The 22,215-nt window shown below is 37.4% G+C and overlaps 1 protein-coding gene across 1 annotated transcript in view; it reads left to right on the top strand.

The window, feature by feature from the left end:
- Positions 1 to 318: 318 nt before the first annotated feature.
- The window catches only part of PRTG (protogenin), a 120,310-nt gene continuing 98,413 nt past the window's right edge, over positions 319 to 22,215 (top strand). Inside the window, exons 1-2 of the mRNA XM_054565388.1 lie at positions 319 to 409; positions 2,521 to 2,823. Coding sequence (XP_054421363.1) covers positions 319 to 409; positions 2,521 to 2,823 — 394 coding nt within the window. The remainder of the gene's footprint in view (positions 410 to 2,520; positions 2,824 to 22,215) is intronic.

The following is a 22,215-nucleotide window of genomic DNA, read 5'->3' on the forward strand; positions in this document are numbered from 1 at the left end:
GATGTAGAAAGTAGTCCCCAGGCCGGCAGCGGTGGTGCTGTCCACTCCGCCGCCCCCGCCCCCTCCAGCCACCGCCTCACTCCGCCCCCAGGCCGGACTCTCGGGTCCCCCGCCTCCTGCGAGCGGGTGTCCGTGCGCCGGACTCGCCGCGACCACAGAGAGACGAGGGCCAGCCGCGCCGCTCCGCGCCACGCCGGTACCCGAGCGGAAAGCCCAGGCTGTGCTTCCAGCCGCGGCGCAGGGAGCTCGGAGGCGGGGGTCGGGGGGCGGACAGCGGCTGCGGGGCGGCCGGGGAGCATGCCCGCGCAGCCCCGCTGAATGGCGCCTTCTCTGCGAACCCTCGCCCGGCCGCGTCCGCCAGGGATGCTGCTGCTCCGCGCGCTCCTGCTGCTCCTCGGCTCAGTTCCAGGTGGGCGCGCTTTTTTCTGTGCTTCTGCGCCCGTAGGGCGTGCGACGGCGCGAGTGGGCTGGGGAGAGAGGGAAAGGGGGTGCGCGTTGGGGGGGCGGCGAGGTTCCCCGCGGTGGCACTGGCCGCCGGCCCCTGTCTCCTGCTTGCAGTCCGTCGGAGCGGCTGCTGGAGGCGGCGGGAGCCTCTCCCGGCGCACGCCTCTCGCCGCTGCGCTCCCACTGGCCACGAGCTGCGCGGCCGGGGCGCCCGCTGTCCACTCTCGTCCGTTCCTCCTCGCGCCATTGTCCGCGCTTCGGCTGCGTCCTCGCCGCAGCAGCCAGCCCGGGTCCCGCGCCGCCCGCCCGCCCGCCGGGCCGCCACGGCTGCACGTGGCTTTATTTATATTGTTTCCTCAGTGGCAGACTCGCCACACAGGGGGCGCCGGGGTTCCGCGCGGCTTTCCGGGTTTGCAGTGGGGACTCCCCCGCGTTTTAGGGCGGGGGAGAGCGAGTAGGTGAACTCAGCGCCCAGGTCAGCACTCCTAGTGCCCCACTTTCCTGATCGGAATGGCATGAAGGGCTGGAGTCGGAAAAAGAATAGGGTTGGAAGTTGCATGGCCGATTTGTGTCTCGGGTGGATAAAAATTCCCGAACCTGAGAAGGAAAGCATCTAAATAGGACTTATTTCTTGCAGCCAGGTATTTTGGGGCAGGGCCTGAGATATGTATGAATCTGAAGAATCCTCCCAACTCCAGGTTAGATGTGCGCAGACTTGGATGAATTAATTTTTCTTTTGCCTCCGTGTTGGTTTATCCTCAAAGATATAAACGTATTAAGTGGATGCGGTGGTTGGGGGTGGGAGAGGTGTTCAAGCGTAAGGGTCGTTTTATTTACAGGTTACAAACCCCGTACTTTGCTTTCCCCCCGCCCCCCTGGAGGAGTTAGTTTTCTGTTAGCATGAGAAAAGGATCAAAGTTAGATTTGACTCGGAAACACAATGGGCGCCTTCCGGAGTGGCCCTCACAGCGCGGGGCTGTTAGGGTCGCTCGTGTCGCCCTGGGCATATATTAGAAGGCTTCAGCACGGGCGTGGGAGCGTGACTAGGGTGTGAGGTTACCGAGTCCTCTACCGGGGATTTGTAATCATGGATTCAAAACAGTCAGAAGGAAGATGAAACGTTCCCTCCAAACCCCTAATGCTCTACTCTTCCCCAGTCAATATGCAAGACTTTAGCTGGCCTTTGCGCTAAGTGCAAGAAGTGACAGGGTATTAGGTGGCCATCGGATCCTGGAGGGGGCTGGGGGCGATGTGTATACTTTGGATAAAGCCTTTCCTCTGCTCCGATAAAAAGTGTACTGGTTGATTAAGCAATCTCCTATCCCTATTAGACAGTAAGGACCAATTAGTCACGCATTTTTTTCCAACAGTTGGCAGTTCTAAAAAAAAAAAAAGAAATAAAAGTTTCCTAATCCGATCACCCACTGAGTACAAGCAGCAAGCGTTACCAACTTTTCAAAGTCAACTCTTTGTCCTTTAAATATCTACCTGACTCTGCAGAAATTAAGTAAATGGGCCTCTTTCCAGGAGAGGAGATAGAGTCCTTGCTGTAAAAGGGCAGATGTAAAAATGCAAACTTGTCACAAAAGATGAACACTCTTCTCAGAGGAGTAAGTGCCAGGGTTCCAAAAACACTTCAAGGGACAAGGAAATAAACTTGCTTGTTCACAGAGTTGGAGTTTTGCTAATGATTTCTTGTAAAATTAGACTTTTACGACTTACTCTGTTCAAGATCTTTTTGACAAGCTTGTAAAAGTAGCAAACAGCTTGTGCTCGAGTTCTCCTGAAGATTTTGAAACTCTAGAGAGAAATTTGAGAGCAGAATTCTTACAAGGCATAGAAATTATTGAAATCTTCCCTGGGCTTTTAAGTGCAGAGGTAAAAAGTGATATTTCTGATTTGTTGGAAAGGTTTGCTGAAACTCAGATTGGATTATTAAGGTGCTGTGGGTTAACTAATATGGTTTGTTAAACTTTGTCATATTACATCCTGAATTTGTGTTTTACAATTGTGTGTTACAAAATGATTTTATACCCATAATTCTGGATATACCTTTCTTCCCCTTTTTCCTTATAGGAGTGTGGTGCTTTAGCGAACTGTTTTTTATAAAAGAACCACAGGATGTAACTGTCACAAGAAAGGACGCAGTCTTGTTAGATTGCCAGGCTCATGGAGAAATTCCAATTAAGGTCACATGGTTGAAAAATGGAGCAAAAGTGTCTGAAAATAAACGGATCCAGGTTCTGTCTAACGACTCTTTATACATCAGTGAGGTGGAAGGCAAGCGGGGAGAGCAGTCTGATGAAGGATTTTATCAGTGTTTGGCAATGAACAAATACGGAGCCATTCTTAGTCAAAAAGCTCATCTTACCTTATCAAGTAAGTGGTTAAATTCTTGTTTTACATTTTTCATTGCAACATTCTGATGATTTCTTGACTCATTTATATGCTAACCTTAAAATCGTACAGACATTAAGAGTTTTCCTGGAGATAGTGATTGATGGCAACAAAAAGGCATGCAGAAAAATCTAAGGAAAAAAATGTAAAATTGAAATGAGTGATTGAGAACAAAAGTCAAATTACAACAACAAAACCTGTAGAGGTGGCTTTCTATAAAGTGCAGTGTTTCACACTGTGAGAAGAGTGCAAAAATTTGGCCAATGCAACAACAGTTGCTCTAAAAACTACTCTTTTGTACAAGACTAATTACATTTTTAAAATCACAAGCAAATCTTTCTGCTTTGTGGCCCCTGAGTGCTAAATCTTTCTTATAGCCCAACCTTCCATTTCTCTGACTGCTTTAAGATCACCCATGTTGCTTTTAATTGTAAGAGAGGGCATTGGTCAGTAACTCTGAAGCCTTTGAAGTATTCCTAGTCTTTTCCTGCTGAGAGAGAAAAAGATTAAGGCCATTTCCATATTATGCCTAATGGACTTAAACCAGATCTGCCCACATTTTTCCAGTTGTCATAAAGTTTGCTGTCCAATGATTTTCTTTGCATTAACAACCCCATCACAACAACCGTTTGTCCAGGTGATCCAGTGCTTGGTAGTTGACCAGACGGCTGTTGAGTGTACCGCTAGGACTAGGGTAGATAGGTTATTCCTGGTTCCCACTGAGTTTTCCACCTCTCCAGGTGACCAAACACTGCAGTATAGCACTCAGCATTATAATAGACAATTCAAATCTTTTTTAAAAAATCTACACAGCTGTACCTAAAAATAGTTTTACAGGCATCCTAGTTACATGCTTTTGTTGATCCACCAAAAATAGATTCTGCACTATTAATTGATTATTGAAAAGATGAACAATAGGAAGAAGGAGCTCTTGAGATGAAGGCGTAATCTTTAGGAAGTAGTTTCTTCAAAGTCTAGACAGTTGAAATTTAGGAAGCAATTGACAGGGGGTTCCTAGGTGATTTTATTGTAACAATCTATGGCCATATTTATGTCACTCTCAGTAATTTATTTTATTTGTACGATAATGATCAACTGTAGAAAACAAATTGCAAGCAAAGGTATTTTTATATAGAAATATGTCAGAAAAAATAGAGAAGTTTCCAATTCTAGCCCCTTCTGCACAAGAATAACATAAACCTGAGAGAATTTCTGGTAAACTTACTTTCTTGCTGTAATCATTGGCCAGCAATTATTTTTGTTGTTGCTGAGTAATGGTTTTTCTGTGCAGTTCTGTTTTCAGGAGAGTATGCTTTTTATGTTATGTTGTGTTTGTTCAATTTTTGTCTAATGTAGATTATTTTAGAGAGTTGTAATTTTTCTACTTTAAGTTTGAGAAATCTTGCGTTTTCATACCCAGAAGCTGCAACTGGTATTACCTTGCTGGAGAGGAGGAGAAGGGCAAGATGGAAAGATGAAGGGGGAGGGATGGGCCTTAAAAGATGAAGCATTTGTCATGACTGCAAGTTGTTTTCAGGACCTCCTTGGAAACCTAGCAGAATCCAGGGGTACCCAGAAATACTTTGAAATCACACAGAGCTTTCAGATTTCATAGTCTGAACAGTGTAACATATGTTAGTAACAGTGAAACAAATGTCAGTATTGACTTTTTTAGTATCTTTAGATTTTTGTATCTTTATAAAAATTATAAATAAACATTTAATTAGATGTGAATCATTTGGAAGGTTCCTGTGAAGTAGTTTTTTATAAGTATCAAAAACTTTCCAGTGAGACTATATAGTATAGAGAACATTGCTGTGCTATTAAATATCAACTGTAGTCAGTTTTAGGGACCACACTTTTCATATGTGTACATTTTATTTAACTCTGAAGAGGTATTTTGCTAAGAAATTACATTCAGTATTATATATTTAAAATAAGAAATGCGTAGTGGGTTTACATTTTTCTTAGAAATACAAAACTTCTTAGAGATTCTGAACTCACAAAGTTAGTGCTGATATGTAAGAAGCAATGTCGAATGATGTCATATGACTTTATCCTTTGTTCAGGGTAAAAATATAATACATATTAAACAGGAAGAGAATAGGCATTAAGTGGACATTCTGCTTTTTTTTTTTTTTTTTTTTTTTTTTTGCAAGCTAGTTCTCTCCTAGTTATTGATGGCAGCAGGGTGCAAGTACGTCCTTTTTATTTCCTGCTCAAAGGTTTTGTCAGCAAGCATGTCTTTTGGTTCACAAGTGTCATAATACAGCATCTGAAAATCTAAAACTTTAATCTGGGTAAGTTTAGACTTTTAACACACAGGCAATCAAGTCTTGGTTTCTAAACTTAGGAACTAGAAGCTGAAAGTTGCACTCTAGGCAAGAATTCCATTATTCATGTGTAAATTAGGAATTCACAGGGTTAAAAGGTTAGAAACTGGCCAGGATGAGGTTTACCCTTGTGATAAAGAGCAGATGACCCTCATTCATTGGCCAACGCTTTCATGTAGCTCTTCTGCAAAGTTAGTTATTGCCACGAATTGTTCTTGAGGAATGCAGAAATTCAAATGTGAACAGGCCCTTCCTTAAGTGTCACTATGGAGCCTTATCTCCCAAGCACATCAGAGCCTGCTTCAGGGACAGGGTTCCTCCCCAAAGGCCTGGAGGCTTTACTTTCCTGTTGTTCATCCAAGCACAAAAGAATTTGTCTAACTTAGTTTTTCTAAGACATCCCATTTTTAAAGGAAAGTATAGGGTTAAAGTAACACTTAGTTTTTTTTAAACAGATAATCCTTTTTATTGATAGCTGTTTTAGCTGTTTTACATTTTCATGTAACTGGAATAGAAGGAAGAGTGATGTTAGGAGACCCTTTTCTAGTTCTATATAATAGTAAGAACAGAAGATTAAACCATTTCCTATAAATTTCAATATTTTAAACTTCTGGCAAATCACATTTTCACTTTCATGGGTGCTAAGTCTTCACTATGTAAATAATATAATTTAAATGCTTTAAGAGTAAAAAATAATCTATGGACATCTTGACATTTCTTGCGTTCTTAATGTTGAAATAAGTAAGATAAATTTCATAGGAAAGCATTAGTGTGGTAAAATGGTCTCGTATTTCAACAAGTTTAAATTAAGATAAGAGACATTTGAGAGAAGTAAAGAAGGAGGTGGGTTGTGTTCTGTGATGTGTAAAAGACTGGCTGTAAGCTAGTGATTGAACAGGAAGCTAGTTGTTTATTTCCTTTCCATAAAAGGTGGAAATTGAAGTCTTAGGGTAGAAGGAAAGAGAACATAAAGCTGACTTTATATTTCATATGGTTTTCAGGACTGTTCACTTGGGTGAAAAATAATTTTTTAAGTGAGCATTTGTAACTGGAAGACCATAAGAATTGTAACTTTATGATGGATTTTCCCATCATTTTTGGGTTGGTTCTGCCATTCGTAAAGTTGTTTGGGGGAGTCCATTTCTATAACTTAAAGAGTGATATATAAATTATAGCCCAAAGTTGATCTTGAAATGTGAGGTTAAAATATATTGAAAACATGTAAAGAGTCATGCTAAAAAGAAGGAAGGTGGGTAGTATATTGAAAAGAGAAAGATATAAACTGTGAGACTATTAACCTACATTTGGAGTTTTATTAATGATCTTGGACCCAAGATTTTGCTATACTGTCACTTTTTATTGAGATTTGTAGATGCTGTCAAGGACAGAGTCTTATCTGCGTGCACATTCACTTCAAGTCATGCTAACAGGCACCTGCCCTAATTCCAGAGTGCTAACACAAAAGCAAATGTCATTTGATTTTTTGGAAAAATAAGACAGAACTGAGGTATTTAGAGAGGTCAGTCTGACAACGTAGGTGAGGTTCAGATGATGCTTTCTGGGATCTAAGAAAAATTATCTTTAAAGAGAGGGTGTATGGTTCAAAAGACATGTTTAACTTAAAAATTGACCACCTTAAAATTGCGTAAGTTAACTCAGAGAAGTAAAAGCACTTACAGTTATACAGCCTTCCTTACAATGACACTCGGTTCTTAGAGTCTGTCTACTTAAAAGGCTTATCAGGTACCTGGTAATTGCTGGGTAATGGAACCAGTTTTCCCCACTTTTCAGTTGATTAGTGAGGATCATTTCTCATCTTCAGAAATGTGTAACTATCTCACTTTTTTTTTCACAGTTGTTGGAAATTTTATTTTTCACTAAGCAGTATCCACTGAGAAGTAAATCATAGTTTATTTCAAGATGTATATACATGTGTTTGTTTATTTTGCTTCTGTCCAGCTTCTTAATGGAATTTGGGAAGGGCATTTGGTATGCCTCTCCTTTGTCAACTATCTCTGATTATTCAAGAGAAAGGGTCTCACTCAGAGCATTTGTTTGCCCACGGATTTGTTGTCATTACTTCTCAATTTAACAGCTGGGCCTATCGATGAAGTCCGGAGAAATTTTAAAGAATAGCAAAAAACAAATCTTTTAAACAGGGTTGTAGGTTGAAGGAGTTTTTCAAATGCATAAAAAATAAATGCATTCGAGGTTACTTTTTTGAAAACCCTAATACTCTTGACTGCAGTTTTGAGAGATTATATTTATTTGTCATAGGCATAGTCACTCAATTAGAATTGATTACTTTTAGCTTTTAAACTGGCAGTTACTATTTCTATTAAAAATAATCGATGTTGATGAGGCATTTTGTTGAGGCTCATACTTGAATTTTAGAAGCAGCAATGATTATTGTTTTAAGAGAAATCCTGAAAATTGTACCCCAAATTAAGTTTTCATTGTCAGTCAGAACAATTTTAATACTTCTGAGAGTTTATAGTGTACAGACTTTTTGCTGAAGCATTTTTTAAACTCATTTAAATCTTGGTAGTTAAGAGAGGAAGAAGACGACCCACTTGGGATCATTGAAGCAATATTGGCAGTAGTTTTAATGTGGTAAGCTGCACAGAACAAGCTCGCGGTCAAGAGCTAACAATGGTGATGTGCAAAGAAGGTAAAAATGTACCAAATTACCTTCAGTGGTTGTAATTCTGAAACCAAGTGACTGCTGTAAGGTTATGTATTGCAGAGAATAAAGGCATTATGCTCACAAATGTCTGTGACACTAATCTGACAAATACTTTCCTGACTTACATACCTTGTTTCTTTTCTTTTTTAAAAATCTCTGGTTCTTAGAAATTGCTTTTGATGAGCTTTAACAGTCACATTCTTGTAGACTGAGCAGAAAGCATGAATTTGAAATGTTTGCATTTTCAGTTTCTGGAGGGTTTGCACTTTTCTTGTGCATATATATATATATTTTATAAGTTACATTTATAATGGCTAGGTTAATCAAACAACTGTTGGAGAATGCAATCATTCTGGTTTAAAACTTGTATCCTCACTGGCCTTAGTTCTTTGGGTGATGGAAAGCAAATTTTCTTTGAAAATTTTACTTTATGAAAAAAGTGATAAGCTTTCAGTTTATGAAGCTACAGTAATTCCTGTTTAGAACAGGGTGATTTTTAAAAATGATGCTGGTTTATATAGACCACTTTCTCTAAATCAGTTTTATATTCTCTTGGAATAGTCCTCCACAATGGCATTTTTGTTGTTTTTGTAGTCTTTTTAGTACTACTGAGAATAAATCTTTTATTCTGCCAATATTTACCACCCCCCAAAAAATAATAAAGAAAATAAAGAAAGAAAAAAGAAAAAGATCTTTTTTTGTTGTTGTTGTGGGTTTCATATCTCAGGGTTTCTCTTGGTGCAGTTGGTTTTTGGGGATGGGTAATTCTTCATTGCCATCAAGAGCAGTGTAGAATGTATAGCAGCATCCCTGGCCTGTACATACCAGATGCCTCCTCACAGTTGTAACAACCAAAAAAAAAAAAAAAAAAAAAAAAATGTTTTGGAGGCAAAATCACCCCTGGCTGAGAACCACTGATATTTCTGAAAATAACAGAGAACTTCTTTCCAAGACATACTGGGCCATTAGTTATTTGAACAGTTTTTGTCTTATGCTTGATGTTTTACCTTCTCTCTCTCTCTCTTTTTTTTTTTTTTTTTTGGTGTTAACACTGCTAAACATGTTGAATAGAAAACTATTTATTTTTTAAGTATTGCTAAAGAAGCAGGATTAAAAATATGTGTTTGGGTCATTGTCTAAGTTGGAGTGACACTGTCTCTTCATTCCTTTTTCACACAGATGGTACATTGAAAATTATTAGGAGTTCATTCTTCCGTAGATCCATTCATTTTGATTTCAATATTTTAGCTCTTTTTCAGGGGATATCTAGTCAAAGAGTAAATGCAAATTTTATTTAACCTTGTTTATGCAGTGCCTTTTATTTTGTTGATGTGTGGACACCACAGTTGAAAGGATATGAGAAAGCTCCATGTGTGGTAAATGCTAAAGAACATCTATTGTGATGCTTTGCATGGAGAAAAGTAAAACTGTATGTGATTAACAGCCCAGAGAATAACATTTGCTGTGTGGTAGGTGGTTTGTTGGGTGAATGGTTAACAGGAATCTTTTCAGCTAATTCAGTGGTACCATAGACTTACTTTGGGCAGAGGCAATTTAACTGCCTGCAGATAATATTGTAAAGATGGTAGCATCTTGAGAGGGCATCAAGGGGTGAAAAAAGGGGAAATAATTAGACACTAAAGTATGTTAATTAACATATAAAGTTGCAGGAAAATTTTGAGTGATTATTTTTGAAATATTGTTAGATTATTTAGTAGTAGTGAACAGGGGTTTCATAGTCTTCATCTTCCTCAAGATATCATTCTTTATATGTGCTTCCGTTTTGGTTATCTCTTTATGCTAGTAAAAGTTGATTGTTGCTACCTGTAATTGGTCACCTGTAAAGGCCAGTAGCCATTTGTGGCCCAACTGGCAAGTTGAGATGGACGAAAGCAGAATCTTTTAATAAGTGGCTCAAATGCTGAGCAAGCCGGGCTGAACATTTGGTACCATGTGTTCTATTCCAAAAAAAAAAAGTACTTGGAGTAGAATAAATCATCAGTTAGTTCAAAATAAGAGAGGAAAATGCACATTTTTTCTTATAATTAAAGAAAATATTTTGTGTGTCAAAATAGAATTTTGATGTCCTTGTTTTCTTGTTTTTACAGTCATTTTGTAAAGAAATTATGACATTGATAATTTCCAATACCTGTTAAATATTCTTAGTGCTGCTATATTTTTTATTGAGTTGCTGGGAGCTGCTGTGGAAAAAGCATAAAGAATGACAAAGAGGCAGGAGAACCAAACATTTTCTTCTCCCTTGCTGGTGACTTATATGACTTCAGACAAGTCAGTTAATCATTCTGATCCTTACTTGTCTTATCTGTTAAAATGGATAGCTGGAAAAAAAAAAGAGGGGATGGATTTTGAGCAACACAGTGCCCTTATTTTTATAATCCTGTTATTGTAACTCTTAAGAAAATGGCCAATAAATGATATTTTTGTAACACCGAGTTCAGTCACATTGCAAGGGAACCATTTAAATCACTGAGAAAAAATTTAAAAGGTTAGCCATCATTTAACTGCATACTTTTAAGAATTCATACTCTTGCCATGAACTTTAGTGGGATCTGCTTTTGGAGGGGGGAGATCTTAAACCAATATGATAATTTGAATTAGTCCTTCCTATCTCTCTCTCTCTCCCCCTCTCCCTCCCTGTCTCTCCCTCCCTCCCTCTCTTTCTCTCTCATCATCTATCTACCTATCTATCTAATCTGTCATCTATTTTTTATCTTCACTGGAGGACATTTTTACATTGCTTTTAGAGAGAGAGGAAGGGAGAGAGAAAAACATCTATTGGTTGCCTCCCTTACATGCCCAGACTGGGAATCAGTATGCGCCCAGACCAGGGATGGAACCCACAACCTAGGTATGTGCCCTGACTGGGAATTGAACCCGCAGCCTTTCTGTTACGGGTTGATATGCTCCAACCAACTGAACCACATTGGCCAGGGATAAACTAGTACTATTTTTAGAGCCTAGAAAAATCAGTTACTTCATCTGAGACAGGGCAGTTCAGGATGGTCATGCTACTTTAAAGGCGGTCATAGTATCAGGTAAAACAGCAAATATGTGTCTGATTCTCCAAATAATGAACAGTGTATTCTGCTGTTTATAGACTCAGTGTTTTAAAAACTAGTGCTGATTTCATTTTAAGAGTTTTGCTAAACTTTCCTGAGGTTGTGTTTCAATAGAAGTAGATTATACTGGCTCCCCACCACCATCACCAGTTCTTACTAAGAATGATAAGTTTTAATTCCACCCCCTCCCCCAGCTTTCAAACTGAATTAGCTTGAGTCCCTCTGATTGGATTTATAGTAACTTCAATTAAAATATTGACCTCAGAGTAGACACATAATAGGGAAAAAATGCTTTGATGTTGGTATTGCCATTTTGGTATTTCTTTTTAAAAGGGAGATCACAGCTTTTCTTAAATAATTTTACTAGTTAAAATGTGTTTACTGTTTTCTTAATAAAAAGAATTTACTTTTTATATGTTCAAGAAGGCCACATTTTTATACTCTGACTTAGTAATACTTTTAACTTAATTTCAAGTGAGGGACCAACTTAAATAAAGCAATAATATGATCAACATTTTTACCAAAGGAATTTCTGAAGTTATCCCAGCAGTTAAATAAGATTTCTTCAAAGCCTGCAAGTATCTTTACCTGGATGACTTACATTTTTAGAAAGCTGTGATAATTAATACAGGAAAGAAAGTATATAGACAGAAGAAACTTTGTGAAATTTTAACTTTGTGAAGTTTGTGAAGTTTAATTTTCAGTCCACCAGAAGTTAATTAGGAAACTCTGATATATATAGAGAGAGTTTTACTGCTTAGTAAATGGTACAATGAGAGATTATAACTGGACCCACACTTGGTCAATAGAGAGGTGACCAGTTTCTTAACGTACTTGAAGTGACTCTGCTATTCTTTATCTGAAGAGACAGAAACTGACAATCGGAAGTTTTCTTCTGTTAAACATCTTTCACAAAAGGGTGACACTTACAAAATTGAAATAAAAGAGAAACAAAGGGAATACATTATTACTTTCCACTGATCTTTAAACTTTCAAATACTTGTTAAGATAACTGGTAATGAACATTTTGAAGAGAAATGCTCCCTAAAACTCATCAGTCCTCATCAGTCAGGAGAGAGTCTTTGTTCCCTAATTTGACTTACCGTGTCATTCTGCCTTCCTTCTAACATGTGTAAGATCGCAACTTGCAGTTTTAGAAATTTCTCTTTTGCAAGTAAGGAATAGGAAGTTGGAATGAGATAACTGCCTTGCTGAAGGGCACAGCTGCTAGATCTGGGACCAGAGCTCAGATTTGCCATGTCTAGTCACGAATTTGCAATGCTGAAATAAAGATTTTCTGCTGTGTATTGTGTGGAAATGTGTCTGTCTTTATTTAGATATATCCCATAAAATCCAGAATATAGAAAAGAGAAGGGTAATAAAATTGACACTGAGATTAAAGATGCTTTTCAATATTTATTTTTAAAATATGGTTTTATTTTTTTCATTGTGCAACTTACTGTACTTGTGCAAGGTTTTGTTGATGATGATGTAGTAAATAGGTGATTTTGAAATAAAATTGCTAATGTATTTCAGTTTTTATTTGTCCTTAACACTTTGTGGAATTTATTTTCTTGCCTATAACTTCAGTGCAGGGAGACTGAGCTCCAGTACTTTTAGGTATTCAGTATTGGTTGATGTATCTGTCCAAATGGAAGTGGGCTATAAAGCCGTGCATTTCAGGGTCTCTCTGAATAACCTGGGATGGGATGGGACGGGACGGGACGGGACGGGAAGGGAATCTTTTGTAATCAAAAGATTGAGTTTTAAATAAATGTGTCATTATTATCACATGGAAAGAGGGGGAGAGCGACAACCTATGTCTATCATGGAAATTTTTTGTAGCATTTTTGTTCAGATAGAATTCACATACCACAAAGTTCATCCTTCTCAAGTGTACAATTCACTGGGTTTTACCACATCTATCTGTTACTTGCGTCCATCAGCGCCCCCCCCCAAAAAAAATCCCCAAATGTCCCAATTCTCCCCTATTCCTTAGAACCAATAATTTAATTTCTGTGTCTATAGATTTGTATAATATTATGGACATTATCATAAAAATGGAATCATATAGTATATGGTCTTTTGTAAGTAGCTTCTTTCACTTAGCATAATATTTTCAAGGTTTATCCATGTTGTAGTATGCAGTAGGACTTTGTTCCTTTTTGTGGCTGAACAAGATTTCATTGTGTGATATACCACATTTTAGTTATCTGGTCAAGTTATCTGTTGATGGACAATTGGATTGTTTCCATCTTTTGGCTATTGTGAACATTTCTGCAGCAAACATCATTAAACTAGTGCTATCTTTTTGAGTCACTGTTTTCAGTTCTTTTGGGCATATATCTAGGAGAGGAATTGTTAGGTCATATGGTAATTCTACACTTAACCTTTTTAGGAACCACCAAACTGTTAACCACAGTGGCTGCACCATTTTATGGTCCTACCATTAATGCCCAATGGATTTTACTTTTCTACATCCTTACCAACTTAAAAAACAAAACAAAACAAGGAACCTAGCACTCTTACCAGAATGGTTCAGTTGGTTGGGTCTCATCTGTAAAGTGAAAGGTCACGGGTTCGATTCTCAATCAGGGCACATGCCTAGGTTGTGGGTCTGGGCCCCAGTTGGCAACATACAAAAGGCAACAGACTGATGGTTTTCTCTCACATTGATGTTTTCTTCCTCTCTTTTTCCTTCCTTTCCCTATTCTCTAAAAATAAATAAAATCTTCTTAAAAATACCGACCTAGTAAATGTGAAGTACTATCTTATTGTGGTTTTGATTTGTATTTCCCTAATGACTGATGATGTTGACACCTTTTCATGTGCTTATTGGCCATTTGTATATTTTCTTTGGAAAAATGTATATTCAAATCATTTGCCCATTGGGAAAAAAATGGGTTGTTGATCTTTTTGTGATTGAGTCGTAGGAGTTATATATATGTATTCTGAATAGTAAACCCTTACAGGTTATATGATATATAAATATTTTCCCCACTTCTGTATTTTGTCATTTCACTTTCTTGATAATATTCTTTGATGTACTAAAGTTTTTAATTTTGAGGAAATTCAGTTAATTTTTCTTTATTGCTTATGCTTTTGGTGTCATATCTAAGAATCCATTACCAAGTCAAATGGTGGGAATCCAACATCACACTGTTGCATGTGGAAATCCAGTTGTCCCAGCACCATTTGTAGAGGAGACTATCCATTCCCCATTGAATGGACTTGGCACCCTTGTTGAAATCAATTGGTCATAGATATATAGGGGTTTATTTATGGACTCTTTATTCTATTCCATTGGTTTACATGTCTGCCTTTATGCCAGTACCACACTGTTTTTATTATTATATCTTTCTAATTTGGGGGGGAGGTTGACATTGTTTAATAAGCTTATATAGCTTTCAAGTGTAGATTTCTATGATACGTGATCTGTATATTGCACTGTGTGCCTGCCATCCAAAGTCAGATCATCTTTCATCACCATATATTTGGCTCCCTTTACTCTTTCTTACCCCCTAACCCCTCTTTACTCTACTAACCACCATACAGTTGCCTGTGTCAGTGAGTTTCAATGTTATATCCCACATATGAGTGAAATCATATGGTTCTTAGCTTTTTCTGACTTATTTTGCCTAGCATAATATTCTCAAGGGCTATCCATGTTGTCACAAATGGAACATTTTGACAGACTACTCAACCTTTTCTTATGGCTGAGTAGTATTCCATAGTATATTTGTACCATATCTTCTTTATCCAGTCATCTATCTTGGCCACCTTGATTACCATTGCAGTGAATATAGGGGTGCATATATCTTTGTAAATAAATGTTTTCAAGTTTTTTGTGTAGGTACTCAGAAGAGGGATTTCTGGGTCATATGGTAACTCTATTCTTAATGTTTTGAGGAACTGCCATACTGTTTTCCATAGTGGCTGTACCATTTTACATTCCCACAAGCAGTGAATGAGAGTTCCTTTTTCTCCACAACCTCTACAACACTTGTTGTTACTTGTCTTGTTGATAATAGCAATTCTAACAGATGTGAGGTGGTATCTCCTAGTTTTGATTTGCATTTCCCTAATAGCCAGTGAAGTTGAGCATCTTTTCATATATCTGTTGGCCATTTGTATGTCATCTTGAAAAAAGCATCTGTCCAAGTATTCCACCCATTTTTTAACTTGGATTGTTTGGTGGTGAGTTCTTTATATATTTTGGATATTAATCCCTTGATGGAGCTGCTGTTTGCAAATACCATCTCCCATTCAGTTGGTAGCCTTTTTGTTTTGTTGGCAGTTTCTTTTGCAGTAGTTGGATATAGTCCCACTAATTTATTTTTGCCTTTACTTCCCTTGCCTTTGGGGTCAAATTCATAAAATCTTCTCTAAGAGTAGGCCCATGAGTTTAGTACCTGTGTTTTATTCTATGTAATTTATTGTTTCAGATCTCATAGATCCACGTTGAATTTTTGTGCATGGGAACAAACTGTAGTCTAGTTTCATTCTTTTTCATGTTGCTTTCCAATTTTCCCAGTGCTATTTATTAAAGAGGCTTTCTTTTTTCCATTGTGTTTTTGGCTCCTTTGTCAAAAAACTATTTGCCCATATTTATGTGGTTTCATTTCTGGACTCTCAGTTCTGCTCCTTTGGTCTGTGCGTCTGTTTTTCTGCTAATACCATGCTGTTTTGATTATCATTGCTCTGTAGTATAACTTGAAGTCAAATAGTGTGATGTCTCTGGCTTTGTTCTTTTTTCCTTTAGTATTGCTTTGGCTATTTGAGATCTTTTGTGGTTTCATAGAAACCTGCTGATTTTTTTCTATTTTAAAAAATTACATTGGGATTTTGATGAGGATTGCATTAAATCTGTTTTGCTTTGGGTAATATGCCCATTTTAACTATGTTGACTCTTCCAGTCCCTCAATACAGAGTATCTGTTTCATTGTGTCTTTTTCAGTCTCTTTTAACAATGCTTTGTAGTTATCAGTATATATGTCTTTCATATCCTTTAAGTTTATCCTAGATATTTTTTTTTGTTGCAATTGCAAAATAAGTTTTTTTTTAAATTTCTTTTTCCTGAAATTTTGTCATTAGTATTTAGGAATGACAAACCCTTAATTAATATCATACTTGGTGAAAAACGAAAGCTTTTCCTCAAAAATCAGGAAGAAGACAAGGATGTCCACTCTCACCACTCTTACTCAACATAGTCCTAGAAGTCCTAGCTGGAGCAATCAGGCAAGAGAAAGAAATAAAAGGCATCCAGACTGGGAATGAAGAAGTAAAAGTGTCACATTTTGCAGGTGACATGATTCTTTATATATAAAACCCTGAAGACTCCACCAAAAAACTATTAGAAATAATAAACAAAGTACAGTTACAAGATACAAAATCAATGTACAAAAATCCACCTTATTCCTATATACGAACAATGAAATTTCTAGTTTTATAGCAGGAAATATGCGTCATCCAACTTTGTTCTTTTGTAAGACTGTTTGGCTGTTCATGGCCCCTTGCAATTCTATATGAATCTTAGGACTTGCCTTTCCATTTCTGCATAAAAGGATGTTAGTTTGTTAGAATTTTAATAGGGATTGCATGAATCTGTAGTTTGCTTTGGGTAATGTTGGTATCTTAATAATATTAGGCTTACCAATCCATGAAGTGTATCTTTCCACTTATTTAGATCTTTATTTTCTTTCAATGTTTTAGGGTTTTCAATATGCAAGTCTTTCACTGTTTTGGTGAAATTCCTAGGTAGTTTATTCTTTTAGATGCCATTGTGAATAGAAAAGTTTGCTGATGGTGTATATAAACACAGAAGCTTTATGTGTGTTGATCTTGTTCTCTGAAACACTTCTGAATTCTTTTATTAGCTATAGTATCTTTCTTGTAGATCCTTTGGAATTTTCTGTATATAAAATTATGTTACTGATGAATGACTACTTTTGCATCTTTTCCTCCAATTTGGGTGTCATTTATATCTTTTTCCTACCTAGTCGCTCTGGCTAGAATTTCTAGTATAGTGTTAAATATCCTACACTTCCAGTTCTTAAGGCAGAAATATCGCTATTATCACTGCAAGAATTGCAACTTCTGATGGGAAATGTGGTATTTACAGGGTGGTAACAAGGTTTACTTCAAGCAGTTTTGCAGACATTATCAGAAGTCTTACGATCTTTGCCAAGTGGAGAGCATCACCTAGCAAGTAAGTGGATGTTTACATTTTGTGTCTGAATTGGGTGGTGGTAGAGAGTGTTAGTGTAGTTTCTTGAATGTATTTCCCAGGTTTTGATTGCTTTTTATAGGAGTTGTGTAAATAACACTCGACTGGGAAATAGAACCTCAGTGAAAGCTTCCTTCTGCTCTTGCAGATCTTGGTCATGTAAACCTCTTTCAAGACTGTTGCCTCACTTGCAATATGGAAGAAAGTTTGCTTTACTCAGAGCCTAACGTAAGAGAAAGCAAATTGAAAAATGAATACTTTTCTAACAAAACAGATTATATAGGAAAGGCTTTCTGTCTTTCACCATTAAGTGTGATGTTATCTGGGGGTTTTACTTTCTTTGTAAGGAGGTTTTTGATTATTGATTAAGTCTCTTGTGATTTTCAGTTTCTTCTGGAGTATTAGGTAATTTGTGTGGTTTTGGAATTTGTCCAGTTAACTTTGTTACCTAATTTTTCGGTGTACAGTTCATAATCTCTTATAATCTTTTTTATTTCTAAAAGATTGGTGGCAATATCCCAACTTTCATTCTTATTTTAGTTATTTATAACTTCGCTGTTTTTTTCTTTGTAAGTCTAGCTAAAGATTTGTCAATTTTGTTCATCTTTTCAAATAACTAACTTCTGGATTTGTCAATTCTGTTGTTTTTTCTATCCTCCAATTCATTTATCTCCACTCTAATCTTCATTTTCTTCTTTCTCATAGCTGTGGGTTTAGTTTTTACTTTTTCTAGTTTCTTGGGGATGTAGTTTAGGTAATTGATTTGTGATTTTTTTAAAAAAGATTTTTATTTATTTTTAGAGAGGGGGAAGGAAGGGAGAAAGAGAGGGAGAGAAACCAATGTGTAGTTGCATTTCACACGCCCCCGGCTGGGAACCTGGCCTGCAACCCAAGCACGTGCCCTACACTGAGAATCAAACTGGCGACCCTTTGGTTCACAGGCATGTGCTCAATCCACTGAGCCACACCAGCCAAGGGTTTTTTGTTTGTTTTTAATGTAGAAATTTACAGCTACAGACCTCCTTCTGAGCACTGCTTCCACCACAATTCCTGTTATTTTTTCTTTTAGTATGTTTTATTGATTATGCTATTACAGTTGTCCCATTTTTTTCTCCCCTTTGCCTCCTTCTGCCTGGTATGCCATTCCTTCCAGCATCCTCCCCACCCCCTTAGTTCATGTCCAAGGGTCATACCTCTAAGTTCTTTGGCTTCTCTACTTCCTAACTATTCTTAACCTTCCCATCTATTTTGTACCTGCCAGTTGTGCTTCTTATTCCATGTACCTTCCCCTCATTCTACCCCTTCCCGTTCCCTGCTGATAACCCTCTGTGTGGTCTCCATTTCTATGATTCTGTTCCTGTTCTAGGTGTTTGCTTAGTTTTTGTTTTGGGTTTGTTTTTTTTTAGGTTCAGTTGTTGATAGTTGTGAGTTTGTTGTCATTTTACTATTCATAGTTTTGGCTTTTTTTTAGATAAGTCTCTTTAACATTTCAGATAAAAGGGCTTGGTGATGATGAACTCCTTTAACTTGACCTTACGTGGGAAGCACTTCATCTGCCCTTCCAAATGATAGCTTTGCTGGATAGAATAATCTTGGATGTAGGTCCTTGCTTTTCATGACTGAATATTTCTTGCCAGCCCCTTCAAACTTATGAGGTTTCTTCTGAGAAATCAGCTGATAATCTTATGGGAACTCCTTTGTAGGTAACTCTCTTCTTTTCTCTTGCTGCTTTTAAGATTCTCTCTTTATCTTTGACCTTTGGCATTTTAATTACTATGTGTTTTGGTGTGGTTTTCCTTGGATCCAACTTGTTTGGGACACTCTGAGCTTCCTGGACTTGTATGTCTATTTCCTTGGCCAGACTGGGGAAGTTTTTCTTCATTATTTTTTCAAATAAGTTTTCCATTTTTCTTGCTCTTCCTCTTCTTCTGGCACTCGTATGATTCAGGTGTTGGAATGTTTAAAGTTGTCCCAGAGGTTCCTAAGCCTCTCCTCATTTTTTTCAATTCTTGTTTCTTCATTCTTTTCCAGTTGAATGTTTATTTCTCCTTTTTGCTCCAAATTGTTGATTTGAGTCTCAGTTTCCTCCCCTTCACTGTTGGTTCCTGGTATGTTTTTCTTTATTTCACTTTGTATAGCCTCCACTTCTTCCTTTATTTTGCAGCCATAGTCAATCATTTCTTTGAGGATTCTGATTACCAGTTTTTTGAACTGTGCATCTGATAGGTTGGCCATCTCCTTGTTGCATAGTTCTTTTCCTGAAGTTTTGATCTGTTCTTTCATTTGGGCCATATTTCTTGGTCTAACTGTTATATTGTAAGGGGTGGAGTCTTAGGTATTCACCAGGGCGGGGCAACCCACTTTGGCTACATTGTGGTGCTGTATGTGAGGCAGGAGTGAAAGGGAACAATGCCGCTTGCTCAGCTCTCACCTCACTTTTAGTCACTTCTCCTACTTCCTGCAAGTGTCTAGCACCCTTCTAGTTGCTGCCCAGTGCTGATTCCCTGAGTGGGTGGGCTTGTGTATGCTCTAGGACCCCATGGACGATGAAGGGGAGTAAGATTTTTAGGTCATAATTAGGATTAAAAATGCCAGTCATTGTTAGGCTTAGGGAATAAGGGAAAGCAAGAAGTTCAGGATGATGTCAGTATTTCTTGTTTGGATGACTTGGTAAATGGTAGTGCCACCGACTGAAATAGAGTACGCAGGAGGAGGACCTAATATAAGGAACAAGGTTACAATTTTGGTTTGGGAAATGTTCATTTAAGGTGTCTGTGAGATGTCTAGGTGGTGCTATCTAGCAGGTAGTTCAAGAGAGCAGGTATGAGTCAGGAAAGAAATGGTTTAAAGGTAGTAAGTTGAACATCATTAGGACTGACTTATGTGAAGTCTTGGTTTTGAGCATGATGAGTGTACAGTGCATGAAGCATGAACAACCAACAGAGACAAAAAACAATTGTCAGAAAGCTGGGTGGAAAACCAGTGATGTACAGAATCAGAAGTCAAGGGAGAAGTTTCAGAGAGTTTTTGAAAGAGCATCAGATGCAACAAAGGGTTTCAACCAGACAAGACTTGAAAAATACCCTTTGTCCTAAGCAATTAATAGGTCATTAAAGTCTCAGAGCAGTTTCAGTAGAGTGAAAATAAGCACAGTTTTTAGGGACACTGAATTTTGCCTAAAATTTTACAGTGGGATAACACCTTGTTTTAATATTGTCTGACATTATTATTTTCAAGTTAAAATAATACTATTCTGCTATGATTTAATTTTTTAATCCTCACCCAAGGATATGTTTATTGATTTGAGAAAGAGAGGAAGGGGTAGAGAGAGAGAAACATCCATGTGAGAGAGAAACATCACTTAGTTTCCTCCATATGTGCTCCAGCTGGGGATTGAACCTGCAACCTAGGTATGTACCCTGACTGGGGATCACACCTGCAACCTTTTGGTGTATAGGACAACACTCCAACCAACTGAGCCATCTTTCTAGGGCTCTTCTATACTAGCAAAATAATACCACTTTATATTTTCCTGAAACTTTTATCAATATAAATATCAGACAATTTAGTTATTTAACTAGTGTAAATGGTTAAATTGCTACTGTATTTTATCTGAAATAATTGTTAAAAATGTATAACTCATCCTTGGGGAACGTACTCTTTAAAAATAACAAACAATGAGTAAATAAAACCATTAAAAGGCATTCAGCATTTGATTACTAAAGTTCTCTGTGCTGTCCCTTGAAATGGTGTTCCCTCAACTTACACATTTCTAAAAATATAGTCTATTAGATCTTTGACTTGCGAAGGAAATCTTGATTTTTAAGCAAAGTTCCCTGTTCTTTATCTTCTAATATCAATTTTGCAGATAATGTTGGTATGGTATAACAAATGCAATCATTTCTCAGTAATCCGTAAATATTTGAAAAATTTTAGTAAAATTAATTAAGACAAGGAAAACAATCCCTGAGCCCCTATTTTTAGTATTATAGCTTTCCTAAGTAATTCAAGTATTCAATTTTAATAAGTAACCCAACTAAGATAGTGGTTTTAAACTGTGTGTATTTATAAAACCAGTTACATATGTATGTGGGTATAAAATTATTTACGAACAGTAATTTGAATCTTAAGAGGCCTAGCCTTATAAACCTGGTATATCTATATTTAAGAAGGTCAAATGAAAGTGTGCATTAAAGATATACATGAATTTTTACAAGGTGTTTTTCTTTTAAGAAAAAGCAGGTTTGTGTTAACTTTAAAATGCTGGACACATTTCATATATGATAGTGAAAATTATGGTGATTTTTAAAAATATGAAACAGAGAAACAAAACTTTCATCTTAATGAAACAGCAACATAGGTGTCATTAATAAGAGAGCATTTGGCTCTTCAAACATGTTGTGTCCCATTACATAAGAGTTTACCAGATTAAATGAAATTATTGATTTCTGCTTCATTACTGACATACATTTATGAGCAGTTTCTTTGGCACCAGAGCACAATGTCAAAGGTCATAACTTTCTTTCTTCAGAAGAATAAAAGCTTTCAGATGGCACATCCCAGAAACCTTCATTGCAGCCTTTTGCTTTTTCTCTCTTGCATAGAATTACTAGAGAGGCATGGTTGAAAGAAACATCTCATAAATCAGCAGGAGAGAGCCTTTACCCTCAAAGGCTTCTTAAAATCATTGCCTACTAGTGGAATTCCACTACAGGGTAATGCTATGCTTAACCCAGATTTTGACAGTTTTTAATAGGAAATGATTTGTTGTGACATGCCGCTTTGTGTCTACTATTTTATATAAAATATCATTTATATTTTTAGTTGAAGCATTCTGTTTAAGCTAAGTTAGATTATTTCCCCTGTGTTAAATGTATGCATTTTTCTACTTTCCTGTAAAGGTTAGGTCTCTGTGACATCAGGAAGGACCAGTAAAGAGACAGAGATATAGATGTTTCAATCACTTAGTTGTGTCATGTAACTAAAGCTCTTTCATCAACAGCTGTATTTTCCACTTTTTGTCAAGGTGTTTTTGGTATCATGTAGCTG

This window comes from Pteronotus mesoamericanus, unplaced genomic scaffold, assembly GCF_021234165.1.
Source record: "Pteronotus mesoamericanus isolate MK-2021 breed Mesoamerican mustached bat unplaced genomic scaffold, CSHL_Meso_final contig_164, whole genome shotgun sequence".
In the NCBI taxonomy this organism is placed as follows: Eukaryota; Metazoa; Chordata; class Mammalia; order Chiroptera; family Mormoopidae; genus Pteronotus; species Pteronotus mesoamericanus.